The 12,511-nt window shown below is 42.2% G+C and overlaps 1 protein-coding gene across 1 annotated transcript in view; it reads left to right on the forward strand.

Moving 5' to 3' along the window:
* ighd (immunoglobulin heavy constant delta) overlaps positions 1–12,511 on the forward strand; it is a 33,768-nt gene that overhangs the window by 20,030 nt on the left and 1,227 nt on the right. Inside the window, 27 exon segments of the mRNA XM_057014211.1 lie at positions 1,504–1,821; positions 1,938–2,231; positions 2,311–2,622; positions 2,710–2,988; positions 3,227–3,388; positions 3,391–3,552; positions 3,673–3,990; positions 4,322–4,639; positions 4,756–5,049; positions 5,129–5,440; positions 5,528–5,806; positions 6,046–6,372; positions 6,493–6,810; positions 7,142–7,459; positions 7,576–7,869; positions 7,949–8,260; positions 8,348–8,626; positions 8,866–9,192; positions 9,313–9,630; positions 9,962–10,279; positions 10,396–10,469; positions 10,471–10,690; positions 10,770–11,081; positions 11,169–11,447; positions 11,687–11,845; positions 11,848–12,012; positions 12,133–12,450. Coding sequence (XP_056870191.1) covers positions 1,504–1,821; positions 1,938–2,231; positions 2,311–2,622; positions 2,710–2,988; positions 3,227–3,388; positions 3,391–3,552; positions 3,673–3,990; positions 4,322–4,639; positions 4,756–5,049; positions 5,129–5,440; positions 5,528–5,806; positions 6,046–6,372; positions 6,493–6,810; positions 7,142–7,459; positions 7,576–7,869; positions 7,949–8,260; positions 8,348–8,626; positions 8,866–9,192; positions 9,313–9,630; positions 9,962–10,279; positions 10,396–10,469; positions 10,471–10,690; positions 10,770–11,081; positions 11,169–11,447; positions 11,687–11,845; positions 11,848–12,012; positions 12,133–12,450 — 7,386 coding nt within the window.

Below are 12,511 nucleotides of genomic sequence, written 5' to 3' on the forward strand. Positions count from 1 at the left end.
CACTAACATTCATTGACACAGCTCTGGTAAACCATGGGAGTGTGTTGTCACGCAAATGAAGTAATTTGCTCTTTATTTTATAGTAAATTCAGATTTCCTGATTGAAACAAACAGCAGTGCTGTGCATGCGGAAGAAGACAACATGGGGGACACAGCCATCACCTTCATCTTTCTCTTCCTCATTACACTCCTGTTCAGCATTGCCACCACCGCCTTCAAGGTACGGAAATACTAATTAAGGCTTGTTTAAAAAACATTAAAATTAACAGGAGATACAAATGGCCGTTTTACATTTGCACACTAGGCTGCGTGTAATCATATTACTTCATATCACAAAGCATGTTCACTGTCTATATCATCAATGGTTTATTAGCTGCAATAATATGAAACCACCGGCATTAAAGCTCAAATGTTGGTTTATGTATATATGGTGAGATATACACTTTGAACGAGTGGTTGCTTAAATAAATACAGATAATTACTAAATAAAATAGAAGCAGAAGATCGTCTGTGTCTTCTATTTCTAAATCAAAGGAAAATTCAGTTGCCCACTTGAAAAACACTCACTTGAAGATCATGTATTGAAAGAAATGTTGGAAGATTCGATAACGATATTACAGACCTGTGTTGTGTGTGTGTGTGTGTGTATGTCAATAAGATGTCCTAATTATTTTTTCTTTCTACTGGTGTTTCAGATTAAATGAAAAGAAAAAAGGAAAATCTCACCCAAGTTATATTTTGTCAAGTTTGTCTTAAATTCATGTCACGTGAGTAACTGTCACAACTGTCTGTACGATGTCATTCGCTGTCTAGTTATAAAATAAATGTTTTAAATGAACCTAACTGTTTTGTCATCTTTTTTCCCCCATTTTTGGTCTCTTTTTTAACTGTTTTTTTTTTAAAAAAAAAATCAGTTTGAAAAGTGTTTTATGATTAGGTTGAACTCATCAGACAGTGTGCATTATCGAATATACTGTTATACCCATCAACTCTACAGCACCTGGAAATTGGTGGTCTGCGAGAATCTCAACATGTAAATTAGAAATGTAATGCATGGTTAGTTTTTGAGTGCAATGAAACGAAATCGCCGACTAAAAGCCAAAATGAAGCTGTAAGAATAGGTTAAAAATGTGCACGATACCAAATGTAAATCAATGTGAGATATTTAAATGTGCGCTCCTTCTCTGTTACTGGCATGACCACGCCTCACACCTGCTGTCTGTGATGCACCGTTGCTCCCTGCACTGTTTCAGTTCTCTGTTTTTGGTGCTTTTCTGAGACCTGGGTGTTGCTTAATGTTTCCGCCTGCTGCAGACCTTGATCTTGAACCCTGACACAGTGTTAGCCTTCTCCACCTCATTGTAAAAGTCTGCCACCGAGATCCAATGAATGGCATATTGCTTTACATTCTCAAAAGGGGAAAAACTTTCTATCACTTCAAACTAAAATTTGAAGTGACGTGAATTAAGCTGGCAACTTAATAATTTTTCCATTCTATCCCAGAACAGCGAGTAGTTCCACCAAATATCACACTACAGCCTGTCTGGGATGGAGAAGTTGGGGCCTCGCCTGTCAGGCTGATTTGCACTCTCAGTGGCTTCTTCCCTGAAAAGCTGAGTGTGAAATGGCAGCGGGACAATCAAACTTTAGATATTCCTCAGAGCCAAAGGATGCTCCAGAGTGTAGAGAAGACGGAGAAAACGTTCAGCCTGAGCAGTGAAATTCAGCCTGATATGCAAGAGTGGGAAGACGGCTCAAACTTTATCTGCAACACCAGTCACAACAACATGGAATTCATAAAAACCACTAATGTTTGTCAGAGTAAGTACAGACACCTGCTGCCTCAGATCCTTACCAGAAGTCTTCACTGTCCACTTGAACAATTTACTTCATGTCAATTCAATTTATTTAACATCATCTATTTGTCTCTCCTACAGTACACGGGAGCTTTGTTCCATCCATTCATGTGGAGATTCCCAGCTTCAGAAAGGTGGTGATGGAAAGGTCAGAGGTGGTGGCAAAGTGCTCAGTCCGTACTGTCTTCAATGCCAAGGTGACCTGGACAATGGACGGAAAGCCTTCAATCGCCAAAGCCAGTCAAAGCAAAAACCACACTCATTTAATAAGCAGTCTGAAGATTTCCCTCAGTGAGTGGGAAAAGCTGAAGCTTCTTCAGTGTAAAGCTCTTCATCGCTGCTTCTCATCCACCGAGAAGACCGTACGCATCTCAGGTAAGTTTAATGTGAAAAAGCCACAGTTTTAAAATAAACCAGCAAAAATACAACTGTGTTTTTTGTCTTTCTCACCCAGAATCTGAAGCTGCAGCACCACAGGTTGAGATCAGGAGATCTCTCAGAGATTTTCTGAATGGAAACAGTGCTGTGCTGGAGTGTGTCGTCACACCATCCTCCTCCAGTGACCTGTACATCACCTTTCAAGCCGACGGCGTGGACGTCTCTGGAAAAAACTTTGTTGATTTCTCTAAAGCGTCAGGCATCAGTTCAATCAGTAGAACCTTTGCAGTTCCTTCAACTCACTGGAAGAAAGATGCAACATTCAGCTGCATAGTCAATCAAGGCTTCTCTGGCTCTGTCAATTCCACCTCCACAGGAAGGCTTTTTGGTGAGTTAAACATCCCATCCATGTTTCAAAACATTACTAGTGTGTGACAAACAGCTTCAGTGATGCTGTTATTCTTATCTCGCCTAGTTGACCCATCACTGGACCTCCTCTTGGTCCACAGTGAGGACTCAGGAACACAGAAACTCTTGTGCACTGGAGGGGGCTTCAACCCCCAAATTCAATGGTTTCCTCATGGAGCATTGAATGCAACCTATGACATCAGCATGGGTGCAGATGGGCGCGTGGCAGTAACCAGTCACCTCCATGTTCCTCAGAATGAGTGGAAGACAGGGAAACCATACACATGTCAAGTGTCTGACATGTCTTTGAACAGCAGTGTAAACAAGAGCATCAGCTTCTGTTCAGGTGACACAATCATGTACAAACAAATCAAGACATCCTGTATCATAGACTGAAGATTCACCTGTTTATTGAGAAAACAGAAGCAGAACTACGCGCACTCACAAGAGAGCAGTGCAGTTCAATGGTGACATCTATTGACAATGTGCTGTATTACAACATAAGAGAATCACTCTTTGAAAGCTGAACTGTAAAATGTCTTTATTTGGTTTGTAAAGTTTTTGTATTTGTGTTGATTCTGTAGTAACTCCTGCATCATCTCAGAGAGTCAGTGTGTATATTCAAGGACCACCTATCCGAGGGTTTGAGGCCAACGGACCGGTGACCATCAGCTGTCTCCTGGTCGGATCAAGTCTGACTGATTTCTCCATCACTTGGAAAGTAGATGGGAAAGAAACTTCCGTCTTTTCCCCACGGAGCCACCAGTGAAACATAAGAACGGAACACAGACTTTACAGAGTTTCCTCAATGTGCCATCAGAGGATTGGTTTGGACATAAAGTCGTGTCCTGTGAGGGAAAACATCGTTGTTCTGACCAGGGTTACGAGAACCATGTGAGCAAAAGTAAAGGTAATCTTCATCCAAGTCTTCTTGATTCAGATTATATCATCTTATGTTGTGGTATTTTAATGACATTGATGGCAGTATTGATCAAACATTTTCTGATTTTGTCTTGATCTGCCTCTAAAGCTCCAAGTCCTCCAGCAGTCCAGATAATGCAGCCATCTGCCCCCCAGTTGTCCACATCACAAGTCCTTCCACTCACTTGCATAGTTTCTGGGTTCTTTCCATCAAATATTCTATTGTTCTGGAAAGAGAACGACCAGAGAGTTCCATCATCTCGCTACACCAATAGCGACCCGTGGAAATATCCAGGAAGCAGCACATATTCAATGAGCAGCCTCCTGAACACCTCTAAAACAGAGGACAAAGACTCGACATATTCTTGTGTTGTCCAGCACGAGTCATCCAAAAACCCCTTCATCAGCACCATAAAGGATGTGTTTGGTAAGTGGAAAAATTAATTATTAATAATAACTAACATTTTTGTTGTCTCTGAACATCACATCAACACTTGTCACTGTGATTACCTGAGTAATTTATAAGGTTTTTCATAGTGTTCCCTCAACCCTACAGATACATTTCCAAACTAGTCTCAGGGCTAAATCCAAATACATGACTTTTAAAGCTCAGCCAACATTAGTTACTTCACAAGAGTCTACAAGTATCTATAATTAAAAGTTTGGAATTAGCCCCCAAACAACAACGTTCATGTCCAATGCCTACATTGAAGTGAATGTATAAAAATAAAAATAAAAATTATTGTTTCAAATTTCAGAACAGCGAGTCGTTCCACCAAATATCACACTACAGCCTGTCTGGGATGGAGAACTTGGGGCCTCGCCTGTCAGGCTGATTTGTACTCTCAGTGGCTTCTTCCCTGAAAAGCTGAGTGTGAAATGGCAGCGGGACAATCAAACTTTAGATATTCCTCAGAGCCAAAGGATGCTCCAGAGTGTAGAGAAGCCGGAGAAAACGTTCAGCCTGAGCAGTGAAATTCAGCCTGATATGCAAGAGTGGGAAGACGGCTCAAACTTTATCTGCAACACCAGTCACAACAACATGGAATTCATAAAAACCACTAATGTTTGTCAGAGTAAGTACAGACACCTGCTGCCTCAGATCCTTACCAGAAGTCTTCACTGGCCACTTGAACAATTTAATTCATATCAATTCAATTCATTTAACATCATCTATTTGTCTCTCCTACAGTACACGGGAGCTTTGTTCCATCAATTCATGTGGAGATTCCCAGCTTCAGAAAGGTGGTGATGGAAGAGTCAGAGGTGGTGGCAAAGTGCTCAGTCCGTACTGTCTTCAATGCCAAGGTGACCTGGACAATGGACGGAAAGCCTTCAATCGCCAAAGCCAGTCAAAGCAAAAACCACACTCATTTAATAAGCAGTCTGAAGATTTCCCTCAGTGAGTGGGAAAAGCTGAAGCTTCTTCAGTGTAAAGCTCTTCATCGCTGCTTCTCATCCACCGAGAAGACCGTACGCATCTCAGGTAAGTTTAATGTGAAAAAGCCACAGTTTTAAAATAAACCAGCAAAAATACAACTGTGTTTTTTGTCTTTCTCACCCAGAATCTGAAGCTGCAGCACCACAGGTTGAAATCAGGAGATCTCTCAGAGATTTTCTGAATGGAAACAGTGCTGTGCTGGAGTGTGTCGTCACACCATCCTCCTCCAGTGACCTGTGCATCACCTTTCAAGCCGACGGCGTGGACGTCTCTGGAAAAAACTTTGTTGATTTCTCTAAAGCGTCAGGCATCAGTTTAATCAGTAGAACCTTTGCAGTTCCTTCAACTCACTGGAAGAAAGATGCAACATTCAGCTGCACAGTCAATCAAGGCTTCTCTGGCTCTGTCAATTCCACCTCCACAGGAAGGCTTTTTGGTGAGTTAAACATCCCATCCATGTTTCAAAACATTACTAGTGTGTGACAAACAGCTTCAGTGATGCTGTTATTCTTATCTCACCTAGTTGACCCATCACTGGACCTCCTCTTGGTCCACAGTGAGGACTCAGGAACACAGAAACTCTTGTGCACTGGAGGGGGCTTCAACCCCCAAATTCAATGGTTTCCTCATGGAGCATTGAATGCAACCTATGACATCAGCATGGGTGCAGATGGGCGCGTGGCAGTAACCAGTCACCTCCATGTTCCTCAGAATGAGTGGAAGACAGGGAAACCATACACATGTCAAGTGTCTGACATGTCTTTGAACAGCACTGTAAATAAGAGCATCAGCTTCTGTTCAGGTGACACAATCATGTACAAACAAATCAAGACATCCTGTATCATAGACTGAAGATTCACCTGTTTATTGAGAAAACAGAAGCAGAACTACACGCACTCACAAGAGAGCAGTGCAGTTCAATGGTGACATCTATTGACAATGTGCTGTATTACAACATAAGAGAATCACTCTTTGAAAGCTGAACTGTAAAATGTCTTTATTTGGTTTGTAAAGTTTTTTGTATTTGTGTTGATTCTGTAGTAACTCCTGCATCATCTCAGAGAGTCAGTGTGTATATTCAAGGACCACCTATCCGAGGGTTTGAGGCCAACGGACCGGTGACCATCAGCTGTCTCCTGGTCGGATCAAGTCTGACTGATTTCTCCATCACTTGGAAAGTAGATGGGAAAGAAACTTCCGTCTTTTCCCCCACGGAGCCACCAGTGAAACATAAGAACGGAACACAGACTTTACAGAGTTTCCTCAATGTGTCATCAGAGGATTGGTTTGGACATAAAGTCGTGTCCTGTGAGGGAAAACATCGTTGTTCTGACCAGGGTTACAAGAACCATGTGAGCAAAAGTAAAGGTAATCTTCATCCAAGTCTTCTTGATTCAGATTATATCATCTTATGTTGTGATATTTTAATGACATTGATGGCAGTATTGATCAAACATTTTCTGATTTTGTCTTTATCTGCCTCTAAAGCTCCAAGTCCTCCAGCAGTCCAGATAATGCAGCCATCTGCCCCCCAGTTGTCCACATCACAAGTCCTTCCACTCACTTGCATAGTTTCTGGGTTCTTTCCATCAAATATTCTATTGTTCTGGAAAGAGAACGACCAGAGAGTTCCATCATCTCGCTACACCAATAGCGACCCGTGGAAATATCCAGGAAGCAGCACATATTCAATGAGCAGCCTCCTGAACACCTCTAAAACAGAGGACAAAGACTCGACATATTCTTGTGTTGTCCAGCACGAGTCATCCAAAAACCCCTTCATCAGCACCATAAAGGATGTGTTTGGTAAGTGGAAAAATTAATTATTAATAATAACTAACATTGTTGTTGTCTCTGAACATCACATCAACACTTGTCACTGTGATTACCTGAGTAATTTAAAAGGTTTTTCATAGTGTTCCCTCAACCCTACAGATACATTTCCAAACTAGTCTCAGGGCTAAATCCAAATACATGACTTTTAAAGCTCAGCCAACATTAGTTACTTCACAAGAGTCTACAAGTATCTATAATTAAAAGTTTGGAATTAGCCCCCAAACAAAAACGTTCATGTCCAATGCCTACATTGAAGTGAATGTATAAAAATAAAAATAAAAATTATTGTTTCAAATTTCAGAACAGCGAGTCGTTCCACCAAATATCACACTACAGCCTGTCTGGGATGGAGAACTTGGGGCCTCGCCTGTCAGGCTGATTTGTACTCTCAGTGGCTTCTTCCCTGAAAAGCTGAGTGTGAAATGGCAGCGGGACAATCAAACTTTAGATATTCCTCAGAGCCAAAGGATGCTCCAGAGTGTAGAGAAGCCGGAGAAAACGTTCAGCCTGAGCAGTGAAATTCAGCCTGATATGCAAGAGTGGGAAGACGGCTCAAACTTTATCTGCAACACCAGTCACAACAACATGGAATTCATAAAAACCACTAATGTCTGTCAGAGTAAGTACAGACACCTGCTGCCTCAGATCCTTACCAGAAGTCTTCACTGGCCACTTGAACAATTTACTTCATATCAATTCAATTCATTTAACATCATCTATTTGTCTCTCCTACAGTACACGGGAGCTTTGTTCCATCCATTCATGTGGAGATTCCCAGCTTCAGAAAGGTGGTGATGGAAGAGTCAGAGGTGGTGGCAAAGTGCTCAGTCCGTACTGTCTTCAATGCCAAGGTGACCTGGACAATGGACGGAAAGCCTTCAATCGCCAAAGCCAGTCAAAGCAAAAACCACACTCATTTAATAAGCAGTCTGAAGATTTCCCTCAGTGAGTGGGAAAAGCTGAAGCTTCTTCAGTGTAAAGCTCTTCATCGCTGCTTCTCATCCACCGAGAAGACCGTACGCATCTCAGGTAAGTTTAATGTGAAAAAGCCCCAGTTTTAAAATAAACCAGCAAAAATACAACTGTGTTTTTTGTCTTTCTCACCCAGAATCTGAAGCTGCAGCACCACAGGTTGAGATCAGGAGATCTCTCAGAGATTTTCTGAATGGAAACAGTGCTGTGCTGGAGTGTGTCGTCACACCATCCTCCTCCAGTGACCTGTGCATCACCTTTCAAGCCGACGGCGTGGACGTCTCTGGAAAAAACTTTGTTGATTTCTCTAAAGCGTCAGGCATCAGTTTAATCAGTAGAACCTTTGCAGTTCCTTCAACTCACTGGAAGAAAGATGCAACATTCAGCTGCACAGTCAATCAAGGCTTCTCTGGCTCTGTCAATTCCACCTCCACAGGAAGGCTTTTTGGTGAGTTAAACATCCCATCCATGTTTCAAAACATTACTAGTGTGTGACAAACAGCTTCAGTGATGCTGTTATTCTTATCTCACCTAGTTGACCCATCACTGGACCTCCTCTTGGTCCACAGTGAGGACTCAGGAACACAGAAACTCTTGTGCACTGGAGGGGGCTTCAACCCCCAAATTCAATGGTTTCCTCATGGAGCATTGAATGCAACCTATGACATCAGCATGGGTGCAGATGGGCGCGTGGCAGTAACCAGTCACCTCCATGTTCCTCAGAATGAGTGGAAGACAGGGAAACCATACACATGTCAAGTGTCTGACATGTCTTTGAACAGCACTGTAAATAAGAGCATCAGCTTCTGTTCAGGTGACACAATCATGTACAAACAAATCAAGACATCCTGTATCATAGACTGAAGATTCACCTGTTTATTGAGAAAACAGAAGCAGAACTACACGCACTCACAAGAGAGCAGTGCAGTTCAATGGTGACATCTATTGACAATGTGCTGTATTACAACATAAGAGAATCACTCTTTGAAAGCTGAACTGTAAAATGTCTTTATTTGGTTTGTAAAGTTTTTTGTATTTGTGTTGATTCTGTAGTAACTCCTGCATCATCTCAGAGAGTCAGTGTGTATATTCAAGGACCACCTATCCGAGGGTTTGAGGCCAACGGACCGGTGACCATCAGCTGTCTCCTGGTCGGATCAAGTCTGACTGATTTCTCCATCACTTGGAAAGTAGATGGGAAAGAAACTTCCGTCTTTTCCCCCACGGAGCCACCAGTGAAACATAAGAACGGAACACAGACTTTACAGAGTTTCCTCAATGTGCCATCAGAGGATTGGTTTGGACATAAAGTCGTGTCCTGTGAGGGAAAACATCGTTGTTCTGACCAGGGTTACGAGAACCATGTGAGCAAAAGTAAAGGTAATCTTCATCCAAGTCTTCTTGATTCAGATTATATCATCTTATGTTGTGATATTTTAATGACATTGATGGCAGTATTGATGAAACATTTTCTGATTTTGTCTTTATCTGCCTCTAAAGCTCCAAGTCCTCCAGCAGTCCAGATAATGCAGCCATCTGCCCCCCAGTTGTCCACATCACAAGTCCTTCCACTCACTTGCATAGTTTCTGGGTTCTTTCCATCAAATATTCTATTGTTCTGGAAAGAGAACGACCAGAGAGTTCCATCATCTCGCTACACCAATAGCGACCCGTGGAAATATCCAGGAAGCAGCACATATTCAATGAGCAGCCTCCTGAACACCTCTAAAACAGAGGACAAAGACTCGACATATTCTTGTGTTGTCCAGCACGAGTCATCCAAAAACCCCTTCATCAGCACCGTAAAGGATGTGTTTGGTAAGTGGAAAAATTAATTATTAATAATAACTAACATTTTTGTTGTCTCTGAACATCACATCAACACTTGTCACTGTGATTACCTGAGTAATTTATAAGGTTTTTCATAGTGTTCCCTCAACCCTACAGATACATTTCCAAACTAGTCTCAGGGCTAAATCCAAATACATGACTTTTAAAGCTCAGCCAACATTAGTTACTTCACAAGAGTCTTCAAGTATCTATAATTAAAAGTTTGGAATTAGCCCCCAAACAAAAACGTTCATGTCCAATGCCTACATTGAAGTGAATGTATAAAAATAAAAATAAAAATTATTGTTTCAAATTTCAGAACAGCGAGTCGTTCCACCAAATATCACACTACAGCCTGTCTGGGATGGAGAACTTGGGGCCTCGCCTGTCAGGCTGATTTGTACTCTCAGTGGCTTCTTCCCTGAAAAGCTGAGTGTGAAATGGCAGCGGGACAATCAAACTTTAGATATTCCTCAGAGCCAAAGGATGCTCCAGAGTGTAGAGAAGACGGAGAAAACGTTCAGCCTGAGCAGTGAAATTCAGCCTGATATGCAAGAGTGGGAAGACGGCTCAAACTTTATCTGCAACACCAGTCACAACAACATGGAATTCATAAAAACCACTAATGTCTGTCAGAGTAAGTACAGACACCTGCTGCCTCAGATCCTTACCAGTAGTCTTCACTGGCCACTTGAACAATTTAATTCATATCAATTCAATTCATTTAACATCATCTATTTGTCTCTCCTACAGTACACGGGAGCTTTGTTCCATCCATTCATGTGGAGATTCCCAGCTTCAGAAAGGTGGTGATGGAAGAGTCAGAGGGGTGGGGCAAAGTGCTCAGTCCGTACTGTCTTCAATGCCAAGGTGACCTGGACAATGGATGGAAAGCCTTCAATCGCCAAAGCCAGTCAAAGCAAAAACCACACTCATTTAATAAGCAGTCTGAAGATTTCCCTCAGTGAGTGGGAAAAGCTGAAGCTTCTTCAGTGTAAAGCTCTTCATCGCTGCTTCTCATCCACTGAGAAGACCGTACGCATCTCAGGTAAGTTTAATGTGAAAAAGCCCCAGTTTTAAAATAAACCAGCAAAAATACAACTGTGTTTTTTGTCTTTCTCACCCAGAATCTGAAGCTGCAGCACCACAGGTTGAGATCAGGAGATCTCTCAGAGATTTTCTGAATGGAAACAGTGCTGTGCTGGAGTGTGTCGTCACACCATCCTCCTCCAGTGACCTGTGCATCACCTTTCAAGCCGACGGCGTGGACATCTCTGGAAAAAACTTTGTTGATTTCTCTAAAGCGTCAGGCATCAGTTTAATCAGTAGAACCTTTGCAGTTCCTTCAACTCACTGGAAGAAAGATGCAACATTCAGCTGCACAGTCAATCAAGGCTTCTCTGGCTCTGTCAATTCCACCTCCACAGGAAGGCTTTTTGGTGAGTTAAACATCCCATCCATGTTTCAAAACATTACTAGTGTGTGACAAACAGCTTCAGTGATGCTGTTATTCTTATCTCACCTAGTTGACCCATCACTGGACCTCCTCTTGGTCCACAGTGAGGACTCAGGAACACAGAAACTCTTGTGCACTGGAGGGGGCTTCAACCCCCAAATTCAATGGTTTCCTCATGGAGCATTGAATGCAACCTATGACATCAGCATGGGTGCAGATGGGCGCGTGGCAGTAACCAGTCACCTCCATGTTCCTCAGAATGAGTGGAAGACAGGGAAACCATACACATGTCAAGTGTCTGACATGTCTTTGAACAGCAGTGTAAACAAGAGCATCAGCTTCTGTTCAGGTGACACAATCATGTACAAACAAATCAAGACATCCTGTATCATAGACTGAAGATTCACCTGTTTATTGAGAAAACAGAAGCAGAACTACACGCACTCACAAGAGAGCAGTGCAGTTCAATGGTGACATCTATTGACAATGTGCTGTATTACAACATAACAGAATCACTCTTTGAAAGCTGAACTGTAAAATGTCTTTATTTGGTTTGTAAAGTTTTTTGTATTTGTGTTGATTCTGTAGTAACTCCTGCATCATCTCAGAGAGTCAGTGTGTATATTCAAGGACCACCTATCCGAGGGTTTGAGGCCAACGGACCGGTGACCATCAGCTGTCTCCTGGTCGGATCAAGTCTGACTGATTTCTCCATCACTTGGAAAGTAGATGGGAAAGAAACTTCCGTCTTTTCCGCACGGAGCCACCAGTGAAACATAAGAACGGAACACAGACTTTACAGAGTTTCCTCAATGTGCCATCAGAGGATTGGTTTGGACATAAAATCGTGTCCTGTGAGGGAAAACATCGTTGTTCTGACCAGGGTTACGAGAACCATGTGAGCAAAAGTAAAGGTAATCTTCATCCAAGTCTTCTTGATTCAGATTATATCATCTTATGTTGTGGTATTTTAATGACATCGATGGCAGTATTGATGAAACATTTTCTGATTTTGTCTTTATCTGCCTCTAAAGCTCCAAGTCCTCCAGCAGTCCAGATAATGCAGCCATCTGCCCCCCAGTTGTCCACATCACAAGTCCTTCCACTCACTTGCATAGTTTCTGGATTCTTTCCATCAAATATTCTATTGTTCTGGAAAGAGAACGACCAGAGAGTTCCATCATCTCGCTACACCAATAGCGACCCGTGGAAATATCCAGGAAGCAGCACATATTCAATGAGCAGCCTCCTGAACACCTCTAAAACAGAGGACAAAGACTCGACATATTCTTGTGTTGTCCAGCACGAGTCATCCAAAAACCCCTTCATCAGCACCATAAAGGATGTGTTTGGTAAGTACACAATCACCAATTTTTAAATCTTACCTATCCCTCGTGTGTCCTAGCTGGATGT

Source organism: Takifugu flavidus, chromosome 18 (assembly GCF_003711565.1).
Source record: "Takifugu flavidus isolate HTHZ2018 chromosome 18, ASM371156v2, whole genome shotgun sequence".
In the NCBI taxonomy this organism is placed as follows: Eukaryota; Metazoa; Chordata; class Actinopteri; order Tetraodontiformes; family Tetraodontidae; genus Takifugu; species Takifugu flavidus.